General features: G+C 38.9%; 1 protein-coding gene across 1 annotated transcript in view; it reads right to left on the reverse strand.

The window, feature by feature from the left end:
- The window catches only part of Vsx2 (Visual system homeobox 2), a 245793-nt gene extending 237782 nt beyond the window's left edge, over window positions 1–8011 (reverse strand). The window contains exons 1-2 of the mRNA XM_075301454.1: window positions 7990–8011; window positions 7491–7699 (exon numbers count right to left, since the gene is read on the reverse strand). Of these exons, the coding sequence (XP_075157569.1) occupies window positions 7491–7699; window positions 7990–8011 (231 nt within the window). The remainder of the gene's footprint in view (window positions 1–7490; window positions 7700–7989) is intronic.
- Between the last annotated feature and the right edge of the window lie 7576 nt (window positions 8012–15587).

A 15587-nucleotide genomic window follows, 5' to 3' on the forward strand; every position in this document is an offset into this window, starting at 1 on the left:
ATCTCCGTTATTACTATAAGTAGGCGGAGGCTTCGAATAATCTAGTAGACCTTACGGGATTACTCCATTCATGCTAGCATCGGCCTCACCCAAATCAAAATCCCAAAATCATCTGTGTATTGCCCATTCCCTCCTGCGGTTAAATATTCATCCATCATGAAGGCTCCAGTCACGCTAACACTATTAACCACAGCTTTCTCCCTCAATTGATGCTTATTATTTGTCCAACAACTTTCGTGTATTTTCCCATTCCCTCCTGGGGTTAAATGTTGATATCGAAGTTAGACCCTTCGGTATTGCTCCAGTCATCCTTATTTTGGTTTCTGTCTAGCTATTCCTTCTTCTAAAGTGACACGATATTACTTTCTACGATAATATTCTGAATGATAGTTGTCATCCTCTAAGGACTCATATTTGACGATTTTGTCCTATTGGGTTTCTCGATCAGAGGTGGTGGTCAGTTATTCCCATTTTTACCTAAATTTCTAATAAATCTCCATTACTACCATAAGCAGGTGGAGGTTTAGAAGAATCTGGTAAATCCTTCGCGAATGCTCCAGTCACCCTAACATTAGTTCCTATCTATCGTTTCTTCCAAGGTTGTTATCCCTGACTCATATTCGACGATTTTCTGCTTCTGGCTGCATATAATAAGAATGAAATTGATTCAATTTATAGATTAGTCTTCAATTGCAGTACATGTGTATAAAGGAAATATGCAGTTAAACGACAAAAAAACATAAACGTTTCTCCGAACAATGCAAATCGTTAGTAATAAGGTGTGAAAGGTCATAAGGACAAATCCAAATATTGTTCAATGTAATTTCCTTTGCATTCAAGTGAAAAGGATGCAGATTTACGAATTGTTTTATATTCGGAAATACCAGAACTTTTGCCCCTTAGCCGTCATCAATTCTTTAGAAATTCAGACAAAAGAGAGATAAAAAAGAACAGGAAATTTGCAACCAATGTTGATGCTTCATACCCCAAAAAAAGTATTTTGCCAACAGACAACACTTGATGGATTTATTAAACAAGTAAGAAAAAGCTAAAATCGTGAAGAGCCGACTCTAAGATACCCTAAATGAAACTTAGTCAATTGCTGTACCACCATAATTCAGAGTATCATTAAAAAAGGAAAAACTGGTGAAATAGTGGCATTAAAATAACAAAATACCCTGGGGTATGAGAGAATGGGTACTAGGGAGGTTGATCTAACGTTTTTAGAGCCCTATGTAGCAAACACTCCTTCTCAATTTCAGACCAATGCTTGGAATCATTGTCCTGCTGAAATATCCATCTCTTTCATAAGTCTAAGCTTTTAATACTAGGGGTAATATTATTTTGTAAGTCTTTAAATAGTCTGCTTTTTCCCATCATAAATACCAAATTATCGACGACATATTTTGGCAATTTTACGCCGAAGATTAAAGACTTTCTCTGATAGGTGAACATTGCATTTGCCCAAATATTTATGGTCATTTATATGTTTTTTGTTTGTTTTGCAAACTGTAAGTATTTAGATTGGTTCACGTTGGATATATAAGGTTTCTTACCAGATACACGTCCCTGTAACACATTTTGGTGACAGGCCTTCCATTTTGAAGCCTTCGCTTTTTGGGATTTTTAGCGCAAGAGATTTCAATCTTAATTGTCGTTCAACATCCAGTTTGGAGAAGAAATTTTCGAATGATTGCCTTAATTTTTTCTCCTCCATTGGAGGAGTTCTAAGACTTCAGATTTACTTTTGTCCGTGAACAGCACATTTTTCCAAAAGTTTTGAGTATCAATTTTTATAATTTTTTGGCAAAATTTTAACATTTAAATTGGTTCACTTTGGGTTTATAAGGTTTCTTAAAAGGTTTTCGTTCATGTAATCAATTTTGGTAAAGAAATATTTGAATTGCTTAAGTTTTTTATCTGGCTTGAGTAGTGGAATCAGCCTACCCATTTGCAAGATATTGAGTGATTTCAGAGATATATTGAGGTATATTGCCAAGTACTCAACTCCCAGCATGCCCAAACGCTTCAGTTTTAGCATAGAAATTCTGTTAGGGTACAGCGCCTTGGATGATTTTGATCTGTTGATGACATTGGAAACTTCGGCTTGGGTAAATTGTAGTATGTCGCTGGCTCGGGGACCACGGACACGACGACACCTTTTCGCTCTATCACTCTCGGAATGCTCACGAAACTATCGGTTGAAAAGCCTCCTAGGTTACATTGCTTCGGACTTAGCGCTTATTCTAGAAGTCCCAATTGTTTCTCCTTCCTATTTTTGGGGGTTTTCAAACTTACTCTCGTCGGTGAACAGTACATTTTCCCAAAAGTATGTTTTGTTGGCAAAACTCAAGCGTTCCAATGTTCTAACTAAAATAGGATTTGAGCCTATCTGTTCGACGACGATGTTATAATACTTCTGCAGGGAACGGATTCTAACAGACTCTGCAGGAGAAAGAATCTATGACCCAGGGGCCTGAATGTAAACCCGAAGAAGACCGAATTATGCCTATTCACTAGAAGGAGTAAATTTGCCCAATATATCGAACCGAGCTTTTTTGGCTCGATGTAAACTTAGACAGGAAATTGAATTGAAAGAACGACACCGAAAAAGGGGACTGAGGAAGCGTACAGATGTTGGGCACTGTGCAGAAGAGCGTTGGGCGCTAAACGAAACCTGGATTTAAAGGTGACGCACTGGATATATGAGAGGGTAATTTAATTAATCCTGACATACGCGTCGGTAATCTGGTGGACATCGATAGAGAGGAAGTGCAACATAGAAATTTTACAACCGGTCCAACGGATATGTTGTCTTGGCATGAGTGGAACAATGAAGACCACGTCAACCAGAGACTTGAAGACTTAAGATCTATAGAGTTTTAGATCAAAAGCAAAACCGCAATAGCTGCGATAGGATTGAGACGTTCGAAAATATGAAACATGACGAACCATCAAAGGATAATAGGGGAGACGATGGGTGTAATGGAGATTGTAGAAACAATCCATGATCATACACTTGAGGAGGCCATATCTGTCATGTAATACATTTTAATGTGGCACGCACTTCTGCCTGCAGTATTGTTCTGTGGACCGGTAATCGGGATAGGGCCTCGGTATGTGCGTCCTTTATAACATGATTGCGACTTTTTCACCGTTCAAAAATAACATTTTGGTCTAGGACGTGATCATATTCCTTCTCGGGGTGCTGTAAGATGGGGGCTCAGAGAATGGGACCCCAAAACAGATACCAAAGGAAAGTAGCTGCTACACCGATGGATCGAAGATGGGTAAGGAGACGGGACAGTGCGTATAAAGATCTAGACACTGAGATCCTATTCCAATTACAGGACCACATTACAATGGGTGGTGTAACAGGTTGGATGATAAGTCCCCGGTCTGACACATAGATGGCGTCGCTAGTATTAAATGGATATGTTAACATATCGGAAAAAGAGTAAATGTAAAGGCAAATGAACTGGCGAAGCTAGGACATAAAGGCAAAATCAATGCCAATATATACAACACGGGTCAAGTTGGACGAATGGGCACGGGAGACACATAAAGCGATATAGACGATTGCAACAGTCGGAAGGGCGACGTAAATACTATGGGATGACCCAGATAAGAAAAAGACTGAACGAAAGTCAAGAGAGCCACCAGGTAACTAGAAATGAGAATACATTTACGTCGAATAGTAGCTGTAATGGAGGGTGCCTTTGGAGGGTAATGAGATCTTGGAACACTGCTTTTGTCACTGTCCTGCCTCTACTAAGGAAATCAACGGAAGAGCTACAAAATACGGGGTGACCCAGACAAGAAAAAGAGATTTTAAAACTAACAGGTTGGCTGATAAGTCCCCGGTCTGACACATAGATGGCATCGCTAGTTTTAAATGCATACTATTTTTATATAGTACCAACCTTCAAATGATTCGTGTCAAAATTTGACGTCTGTAAGTCAATTAGTTTGTGAGATAGAGCGTCTTTTGTGAAGCAACTTTTGTTATTGTGAAAAAAAAACGGAAAAAAGGAATTTCGTGTTTTGATAAAATACTATTTTCTGAAGGGAAAAAATACGAAATAAGCAAAAACTTGGCTTGATAATGAGTTTCCGGACTCTGCCCCAGGGAAATCAACAATAATTGATTGGTATGCAAAATTCAAGCGTGGTGAAATGAGCACGGAGGACGGTGAACGCAGTGGACGCCCGAAAGAGGTGGTTACCGACGAAAACATCAAAAAAATCCACAAAATGATTTTGAATGACCGTAAAATGAAGTTGATCGAGATAGCAGAGGCCTTAAAGATATCAAAGGAACGTGTTGGTCATATCATTCATTAATATTTGGATATGCGGAAGCTCTGGGCAAAATGGGTGCCGCGCGAGCAAACATTTGACCAAAAAACACCAACGTGTTGATGATTCTGAGAGGTGTTTGCAGCTGTTAACTCGTAATACACCTGAGTTTTTCCGTCGATATGTGGCAATGGATGAAACATGGCTCCATCACCACACTCCTGAGTCCAATCGACATTCGGCTGAGTGGACAGCGACCGGTGAACCGTCTCCGAAGGGTGGAAAGACTTTTTGGGATGCGCATGGAATAGTTTTTATCGATTATCTTGAGAAGGGAAAAACCATTAACAGTGACTATTATATGGGGTTATTGGAGCATTTGAAGGTCGAAATCGCGGCAAAACGACCCCATATGAAGAAGAAAAAAGTCTTGTTCCACCAAGACAACGCACAGTGCCACATGTCATTGAGAACGATGACAAAAATTCATGAATTGGGCTTCCAATTGCTTTCCCACCCACCGTATTCTCCAGATCTGGCCCCCAGCGACTTTTTCTGGCTCTCAGACCTCAAAAGGATGCTCGCAGGGAAAAAATTTGGCTGCAATGAAGAGGTGATTGCCGAAAATGAGGCATATTTTGAGGCAAAACCGAAGGAGTACTACCAAAATGGTATCACAAAATTGGAAGGTCGTTATAATCGTTGTATCGCTCTTGAAGGGAACTATGTTGAATAATAAAAACCAATTTAGACAAAAAAATGTGTTTTTCTTTGTTACACCGGGGACTTATCAGCCAACCTGTTATTCAAGGAGAGTAGGACGACAATCAAAAGGGCAGTGGGAATATTGACCGGGCAACTAGAATTAAGAGCACATCTGACAGAAGAGGGTGGTGCCTGTAGGCCGTGTTTTGAGGATGGTGAAACCTTGGGACACTACCTTTATCACGAAAACACTATATGGTGACACAGACAAGAAAAAGAGACTTGAGAACCACTCAAGGAGAGTAGGATGACATCAAAATGGCTGTGGGAATAATGACCGGGAACTTAGAATTGAGAACACATCTTCGTCGAATCGGAGCACCAGAGAAAGGTGCTTGTAGGGCGTGTTTTGAGAATGGTGAGAGCTTGGAATCACTGCCCTGCTTTTCCCAGCCAACGCGTTAGCCATGTCGGTGAAGAGATGATTCCGGAGCTGGCCCAGTTGGGAAACAGGGAGTGGAAACAAATTACGGAATTCTTTAGGGTCTCAGAGTTTAGACAAGTTCATCGTATGGCGTGCTTGTGTATCTCAGGTGCATTCAGCAAAACAGGAACAAATTCCCTTAATGTCATACTGCATCTATTGCCTTTAGACATTTTGGCCAAACAGTCAGCTGCAACGACGTTTGTGCGGTTGCGCGAGCTATCGCTGTGGTCGGAAAAAAGTTACGGTCACAGTTCGGTCCTCAAAATGATGTGCTTAACGTAGTTGATTACACTTTGGCGAGACCACTTTTCGACAAAAAGATTGAGACTCTAATTCCCAACAGTGAGGCGTGGTGTACATGGACCCCGGGGAATGAAAGATATATAGATTTCTACACTGATGGCTCCAAATTGGATGGAAAAGTGGGTTTCGGAGTATATTCTAAAGATCTGGAACTTCGAATAGCGAAAAGATTACTTGATCACTGTAGTGTTTTTCAGGCTGAAATATTAGCAATAAGAGAAGTGGTGAATTGGCTGAGAAGTAATGCTCCAAGCAATATTGGCATTAATATATACTCAGACAGTCAACCTGCAATAAAATCCTTGGACTCTGTGTTCCTCAACTCGAAAACGGCCATCGACTGCCGCAAATTTCTCAACGAGATGGCTGAGCAGTACAATATTCACCTAATATGGGTGCCTGGCCATAGGAACATACCGGGGAAATGCGAAGCAGATGAGCTAGCAAGGCTAGGAACTACTTTACATATTCCAGGGGAACTAGAATCTGTTGGTATGCCTCTGGCTACCTGCAAGCGTATGCTGCGTGAGAAGGCTGTTATGATGGCAAATGTTCGATGGGAGAATTGCAAGGGCTGTAAGGACACCAAGCAAATATGGCCCCAGTTAAACTTAAACCGCATACTAGATATGCTAGTGTTCTCGAGACGTCAGATATCACTCCTGATATCCGCTATAACGGGTCGCTGCCTGACAGGCGATTTTGCAAAAACTATTGGTGCGAAGTATAATGACTATTATATGAGCTGTCATGATGCGAAGGAAAAGGAATCAATAAAACACCTCTTGTGTGAGTGTCCAGCATTGTGTGTAAAGCGCAAGTAACTTTTAGGAGCATATAACTTCAGATTACTGGCGGATCTGAAAAACGTTAACTTAAGCAGTCTGCTAATTTTTTTGGAACAATCTGGTTGGTTCAGCCAAGAAAAATAATCGAGAAGGTTCAGCGGTTAAAACTAGAAGTGCCCATATGTAATAGGTACTTTTAGTTAATGTGGTATCACAATGGACTGAATAGTCTAAATGAGCCTGAATCTTAATCGGACTGCCACTTTAACCTAACCTAACCTAACGTTGGAAGGAAGAGGTTCGAACGTACAAGAATCCAATTACTGGCTTAGGTTTATGTCTGCCGACTCGAGACAGAGCAACCTGAATCCCTTCTTCAGGTATGGTTGGTTCCAATAAGGTTTATTTCGCGATAATCGTTCATTAGTGATGTTCGATTTGTAGTAGCACTTACTAGTTAACCAGAGGTTTGTGAAACAGCCCCCGGCAAAGCACTAATAGCTGGATTCAATTTTATTTCTCTGACCACAGCTCTAATAACTGAGTTAGTAAGACACTTTGGCTGCCCTGTTGCAGGCAGAGTCGGAGACTCGGATCGGCAAGAAGATGCCGTAGTTTACTTTATCGATTTGGTTTTTGTTGATATTTTTATAAAATTAAATGCTGCCTTTAATATAATAAAATTTGCCATGACAATTTTTTTAAATCATACCCTAAAGTAGCGTACATTTGTCTCTATATTGAAAATAATTAGTCATTACTTTTTATCACGAACATATCAAGGATAATTTTGTTTTCGTTGGCATCGGCTTTGTGGCTTTATTGTTCTTTCGTTAAAAGTATTAAATTTCCATTTTCAATAGGAGAACAGAATACAATACAAATTGCTTAAATATTTTCACACTTACCTGTATTCGATCCTCAGGTAATTCAGTTTTTAATGATAACATTTCTCGTGCATAAACATCTGGATAATGGGCTTCTTTGAAAGCTTCCTCCAGTTTCTCCAATTGATAGCTAGTAAAGATGGTACGACTGTGACGACGTTTTTTCTTTTTCTTCTTATTGGCGAAACCATTGAGGCCATCCAAAGAGAAATCTTTGCCACTAAGAGAACCTGTAAAGAGAAACAAATGGGATTTTGATAAAACATTTAATACAGTGGGGATTATATTTTGAGATATACAGGATCCCAGTAAGCGTAGTCAAAAAGCAATGTTTTTTTTTGGATCCCGAAGTGGTGCAAATTTAGCTTAGAAACAATGAATTTAATATGGGCTTGTCATAGGGCGGAAGTAATATTTTTAAGCATCCATTGATTTCGCATTAATTCTTCAGATGTGATACAATTACAAAACAAAGCAAGGAAAACATTAAAAAAATATTTTTTTTCTTATCTTTCTCAACCTTTATCACTACGTGAAGGCATTTTGATTAATACTATCAAACATTTTATTGCAAATTCCACGTCTACCGAGAAATGAATCTCTAGAATTTGATGTTAATAAAAGTAAAGACATAGGAAGAACTTCGATCTAGCGATGTTCGCTATGAACAACCGTGCAAACATTAGTCCATATCGGTCCATAATTATGTATAGCTTTCATATAAACCGCCCCCTCCCCCAAGATTTAACTACAGATGCCTCATTTTCGCGATAAAATTTGGCATTTATTTTGAACTCATGGTTTAACGACACAATTAGGACTGTTATTAGGGAAATAGACATCACGTATTCTCGATGGAAGCATTTTAGAATATCATAACTTTTAAGGGAATATCGGCAAGAATAATAGCCAGTCAATGTGGCGAACAGCGAATATTATGCTACGAGTTTTAATTTTGCTGTTGATTCCAAGAGCAAATGGAAAATTATATATGGTAGTGGAAAATCTAAGTCATCATAGAGTTATCGTGGTGACCCAAATGGTTTGAACAAAACTTTTTCCAATATTCCTCTCTCTCCGACAGCCATTTCCATCTATGATACAGTTACAGTGTAGGATAAAGCTTATCTGACAGCAACAGAGACAAATATGAGCGCGGTGCAGGATATCGAACAAACCGTGGAGTGGGTTACAAAGGCCTTCAACATCTCACAAACAAACAAAACTTTTTCCAATATTCCTCTCTCTCCGACAGCCATTTCCATCTATGATACAGTTACAGTGTAGGATAAAGCTTATCTGACAGCAACAGAGACAAATATGAGCGCGGTGCAGGATATCGAACAAACCGTGGAGTGGGTTACAAAGGCCTTCAACATCTCACTGGAAGCTGCATGGTTTAGGGGAAAGCAAGGGCTAAAACTCGGCCGCCATGGTGGTCAACAGAGTTCAGTAATATGAGGAAATCCTGCAGGAAGTTCTTTAACAGGGCAAAGTCCACCAGAGCTCCAGAGGATTGGGACGTTGGGATCTGAGAGGTTATACGCGAGAACTGAGAAGGGCTCAGCACATTATTTCTGTAGCAGTATTGAGAAGAGTCCGAGGCTTCCAGACTACGGTTTCACTAACTCCGCTCCAGTTTTCATTAAATTATCGGAAGGCAATTGGACAACGTCCAGTGAGCAGACGCTGGAAGTACTATTGGACACACATTTTACTGGAAATCAAACGGCAGAACCATACAGAGGCTCAGCGGTCATTTCCTGTCGAGGAAATTGTATCGAAATCTCGAATAAAATGGGCTTTAAATAGTTTTGAACCATTCAAATCCCTCGGACCTGATGCAATTACTCCAGCGGAGTTATAAGCAGTCGCTAACATAATTATAGTTCCCATACTTAAAGCGTGAAAAGCCTCTCAGTCTAGTGCGAAGGATTTCCGACCAGATTTCCTGCAGGAAGTTCTTTAACAGGGCAAAGTCCACCAGAGCTCCAGAGGTTTGGGACGTTTACAAGATGAATCTGAGAGGTTGTACGCGAGAACTGAGAAGGGCTCAGCACATTATTTCTGTAACAGTATTGAGAAACGTCCGAGGCTTCCAGACTACGGTTTCACTAACTCCGCTCCAGTTTTCATTAAAACATCGGAGGGCAATTGGACAACGTCCAGTGAGCAGACGCTGGAGGTACTATTGGATACACATTTTCCTGGAAATCAGACGGCTGAACCATAAAATGGGCTTTAAATAGTTTTGAACCATTCAAATCCCCCGGACCTGATGGAATTACTCCGGCGGAATTATAAGCAGTGGCTGACATAATTATCCCTTGGTTGTCAGCCATATATAAAGGATGTATCATTTTAGCAAGTGCAGGAAAACAAAAGTCGTTTCCATACCTAAAGCGGGAAAAGCCTCTCAGTCTAGTGCGAAGGATTTCCGACCAATCAGCTTATCCTCATTCCTTCTTAAAAATCTGGAGAGGATTATAGATATTTATCTTAGAACTAGTATCGATTCAAGATTGCTCTGGAAACGACAACATGCTTACTAGAAAGGCAGGTCGACTGAGACCGCATTGCATAAACTAGTCAGCTTTATTGAGAGCTCACTATCTGTAAATTAATACACAATTGTGGCTTTCTAGACCTCGAAGGGACATTCAATAATGTCCATCCGAGTTCGATATTAAATGGATTGACAACTCTAATTGTTGATCTAAGGATACTTAGTCTGTTAGACGAAATTCTAACGAAGAGCAACACTAGGACAAGCGAATGTACAAAAGTATGTAAAAAGAGACACTCCCCAAGGAGGAGTTCTATCATCTCCTCTTTGGAATGTTGCTATAAATAACCTTCTGACTGCCCTAAGGTAAAAGTCTTGGCATACGCAGATAATGTGGCTCTAGAAGTCAGAGGGAAATTCTCATCCACAATTAGAGATATTATACAGAGAGCCCTCCGCCCGACTGAGATGTGGGCGAGAGAAAATGATCTAGGGGTATATCCTGCAAAGCGAGAACTAGTCATGTACTGCAAAGAACCCATCGTTCCCAGGTTTAGTCCATCTCCTTAGGGGGGTATATAAATATCTTTTGGTGAGTGTGCAAAGTACCTTGGGGTTATTTTGGACAGGAACCTTAAGCTTAATATTGAAGAAAGGGCGAGAAAAGCCACGGTAGCTTTATACTCGTGCAAAAAGGCAATAGGAAACAAGTATATACGGCCGTAAGTTCGGCCAGGCCGAATCTTATGTACCCTCCATCATGGATTGCATAGAAACTTGTACTAAAAACTGTCATCCACAATCGCATTACTTGGGTTGTGGTATCTTAAAACTACTTAACATCGTTGTCTAAATTGTGAGTTAGTCCATACGTGGTAGAGAGCCAGAATTGAAATATGGGGGTCGCTTATATGGGGGCTATATACAATTATGAACTTAATATTGACCAATTTTTGTGTGATTGGGGATCGATTTATCTGAAGGCTATATATAACTATAGACCGATATGGACCTAGTTAGGCATGGTTGCTAACGGCCACATATTAGCACAATGTACCAAATTTCAACTGACTAGGATGAAATTTGCTCGTGCAAGAGGCTCCAAAACCAAATCTCGGGATCGGTTTATATGGGGGCTATATATGATTATGGACCACTTTTGGCATGGTTGTTAAATATCATATACATCCACCACGTACCAAATTTCAACCAGATCGGATGAATGTTGCTTCTCCAAAAGGCACCGGAGATCAAATCTGGGGATCGGTTTATATGGGGGCTATGTATAATTATGGACTGATATGAACCAATTCCTGCATGGTTGTTGGATACCATATACTAACATCACGTACCAAATTTTAACCGAATCGGATGAATGTTGCTCTTCCAAGGAGCTCCGGAGCTCAAATCTGGGGATCGGTTTATATGGGGGCTATATATAATTATGGACCGATTTTGACCAATTTTTGCATGGGTGTTTGAGACCATATACTAACACCACGTACCAAATATCAACTGAATCAGATGAATTTTGGTTTTCCATGAGCCTCCGGAGGTCAAATCTGGTGATCGGTTTATATGGGGTCTATATATAATTATGGACCGATATGAACCAATTTTTGCATGGTTGTTAGAGACTATATACTGACCCCACGTACCAAATTTCAACCGGATCGGATGAATTTTGCTCCTCCAATAGACTCCGGAGGTCAAATCTGGGGATCGGTTTATATGGGGGCTATATATAATTATGGACCGATATGGACCAATTTTTGTATGGTGGTTAGAGACCATATACTAACACCGCATACCAAATTTCAACTGAATCGGATGAATTTTGCTCCTCCAATAGACTCCGGAGGTCAAATCTGGGGATCGGTTTATATGGGGGCTATATATAATTATGGGCCGATATGGACCAATGTTTGCATGGTTGTTAAAGACCATATACTAACACCACGTAGCAAATTTCAACCGGATCGTATGAATTTTGCTCCTCCAAGAAGCTCTGCAAGCCAAATCTGGGGGTCGGTTTATATGGGGGCTGTACGTTGAAGTGGTCCGATACGACCCATTTACAATACCATCCGACCTACATCAATAAGAACTACTTGTGCCAAGTTTCAAGTCGATAGCTTGTTTCGTTCTGAAGTTAGCGTTATTTCAACAGACGGACGGACATGCTCAAATCGACTCAGAATTTCACCACGACCCAGAATATAGATATACTTTATGGGGTCTTAGAGCAATATTTCGATGTGTTACAAACGGAATGACAAAGTTAATATACCCCCATCCTATGGTGGAGGGTATAAAAAGGCCGATTAAATACTTGTACGTAAATAATTCAGTTTGACAAATTTTTCCATAGAAATAAAATTTCGACAAAATTTTCTGTACACCCTCAAAAAAATCGCTTCTTTAACATATGTTCCAAACATATTTTGCAGGAAGCACATATATTATTGGATACTGCCGAAACATTAATGTGTTTGTTTAATGTGAACATATTATATGTTTGGAAACATTTTGAGCCCAAAAATATTATATGCTTGGAAGAATTTTTCGCAAAGACGATTGTGCTCATTCCCTAACATACTCACAATATTCACTTCCACGAAATGTTTTAGTTCTTGTCACCTTTTTCTGTAATACAAATAATTTTGAAGAAATTATTCACTTTTATAAATTTTTTAAATTTTACCTTTCGCCTGCAGGGAAAATCGAACCGAGGACCATACAATTTGTAAGCCAACACACTATCCACTGGGCTACGTAGCTGTTATAGTCACCAGTAGATAATTATCGTTATAAGTTACATTTATATAGCATAGTTTGCAGCGCCCACGAGCCCAAGCAAACATAACATTATTTAAGAGAAACATACATTTGTTTGTCCCGTGGAGCAGTGGTCTGCCTTGTATGCAAAGGATCGTGGGTTCAATCCCTGCTCCGACCGAACACTTTTTTATTTTTTTTTTTTTTTTAATTTACACATTTATATTTATACTATATTAAATTTTTATAATGAAACTTCGAAATGTGAATTATTAAAGATTTATAGTCAGTAACAGTGCTTGATATAAAGGAAATTGACTGATTTTTGGATAAAATATTATTTTTTTATTGCAAAAATAACAATTTTGTAACAAAAAACTGTTTTTGGTACAAAACATTAAAATTTGGAAGGAATTCAAAAACTCTAGTATACATAAATAATTTTATAATATGCACATAAATTTATTTAGGCGTGAACAGTTTTTTACTAGCATTTAACACCATCGCTCTAAAATGCCTTTTATTTTTCTTTAATAATTCATTTTAAAGAAAATAAACTTTTTAAATGGTTTTAGCTGCAAAACTCCAACTTAATGCCCGCTTTTATATTTGAAGGTGTCCGTCAACTCCTCGTGCACTACTTATTAATAAAGAGGAACTAAACTTTGTTTTTATACATTTTACTGTGTAATTTTTCACTATTTCCTCCTTATTTCATTTTAATGTCCCAACTATAAAAAGAGTATAGTGCCCTTTCGTTATTTTTATGAAGACCCCCTGATTTCTTTTAACGAACCAAGAAAAAAATTGTGCCCACAATGCCAAAATGATAAACAAAACACATGTCCACACATACATAAAATACTGTTCTCAAGGCGAAAACATATGCTGTTTGTTTTTCAAATGTCTATTTTCTTGGCTCCGAATGTCTATTCTCTTTATTCAAAATAAATAATATTTAGACTTAAGCATATAAAATTTTTGGCCTTATCATAAAACAGTTTTCCGAAACAACATACCAGCGAATTCACAGAAATTGTTCTCTTTTGATTCTTTCGCTGTGTTATGTTGATATCTTCGGTCAACTCTCCCGGTTTCATCTCTATTTCTTTCTCTATACTCTCTCTGTGGCTTTGAAAAAAATATCACAACATATGTATGTTTAGTCGAAATTTGTAAATTTATATATGTTTGCATTAACACATATGATTTTTGTGAAACATTCATGCCCCAAACATAATATATTCTAACATATTAACATAGATGTCCCTAACATTTAGTGTTAGTTTAGGAACATTACATGTTTGTACTTAAATATATTGTGTTTTAAAATTGTGCCCGAAACACATTTTGTTTATATCGGAACATATGAAAAACATATTTTTCTAACAGTGTAGAAATAAAATTTTGACAAACTTTTCTATAAAAGTAAAATTTTGACAAAATTTTCTATAGAAATAAAATTTTGGTGTATTATTTTTGGGGATCGGCTATATATAACTATAGACCGATATGAACCAATTTTGTCATGGATGTTAACGGCCATATACTAGCGCAATGTTCCAAATTTCACCACGTACCAAATTTCAACCGGGTCGGATGAATTTTGCTCCTCCAATAGCTCCGGAGGTCAAATCTGGGGATCGGTTTAAATGGGGGTTATATATAATTGAAACCGGTATGGACCAATTTTTGCATGGTTGTTAGAGACCACATACTAACACCACGTACCAAATTTCAACCGGATCGGGTGATTTTTGCTCTTCCAAGGGGCGCCGAAGGACAAATCTGGGGATCGGTTTATATGGGGGCTATATATAATTATGGACCGATGTGCACCAATTTTTGCATAGTTGTTTGATACCACCGTGGTGCAATGGATAGCATGCCCGCCTTGCATACACAAGATCGTGGGTTCGATTCCTGCTTCGACCGAACACCAAAAAGTTTTTCAGCGGTGGATTATCCCACCTCAGTAATGCTGGTGATATTTCTGAGGGTTTCAAAGCTTCTCTAAATGGTTTCACTGTAATGTGGAACGCCGTTCGGACTCGGCTATAAAAAGGAGGTCTCTTATCATTGAGCTTAACATGGAATCGGGCAGAACTCAGTGATAAGGGAGAGTTCACCAATGTGGTATCACAAGGGACTGAATAGTCTAAGTGAGCCTGATATATCGGGCTGCCACCTAACCTAAACACCTCTTGTGGGAGTGTCCTGTATTTTGTGTGAGGCGTAAACCAATTTTAAGGGAATAAATCTTTAGATTACTGCCGGATCCGTAAATTGTTAACTTAAGCATCCTGGCAAAAAGTCTCTCTCCCGGTCTAATTTACGGACCTGAACTCTTTGCAAATTGTGACTCCTTAAGTATACATAGACTTAACGTGGCATTAAATAGCATTGTTCGTTATGCGTTGGGTTACGTAGTAGTGATCATGTTTCCCATATTTCAGAAGACTCCCTCTATAGATTTTCAAATCGCCAAAAGCCCTAATATTTCTATGATAAAATTCAGTTCAATACATATCAGCCACCCTTTATAGCTTTATACTAAAATGCCTTGGTCTTATTGATTATGTCAAAGACAGTACGACACGAAATCCGCCCACTGATTGTTGATTGACACAAATCCCTGGATTGCCATCTTCAAAATATCACCGAAATTTCAAATGATTTTCAAAACCCATTTTTTACTTGGCGACAATTTTCAAACACAATGACAAGAAAGAAATTTAAACTGTAATTTTTCCAGATAAAATAAACAATTTCCCTCAATCTTCATCATTTATACCTATGAGTACTGAGTACTTCAACATCGAAAAGTGATGGTT

The sequence above is a fragment of the Haematobia irritans genome, chromosome 3 (assembly GCF_050003625.1).
Source record: "Haematobia irritans isolate KBUSLIRL chromosome 3, ASM5000362v1, whole genome shotgun sequence".
Lineage (NCBI taxonomy): Eukaryota > Metazoa > Arthropoda > Insecta > Diptera > Muscidae > Haematobia > Haematobia irritans.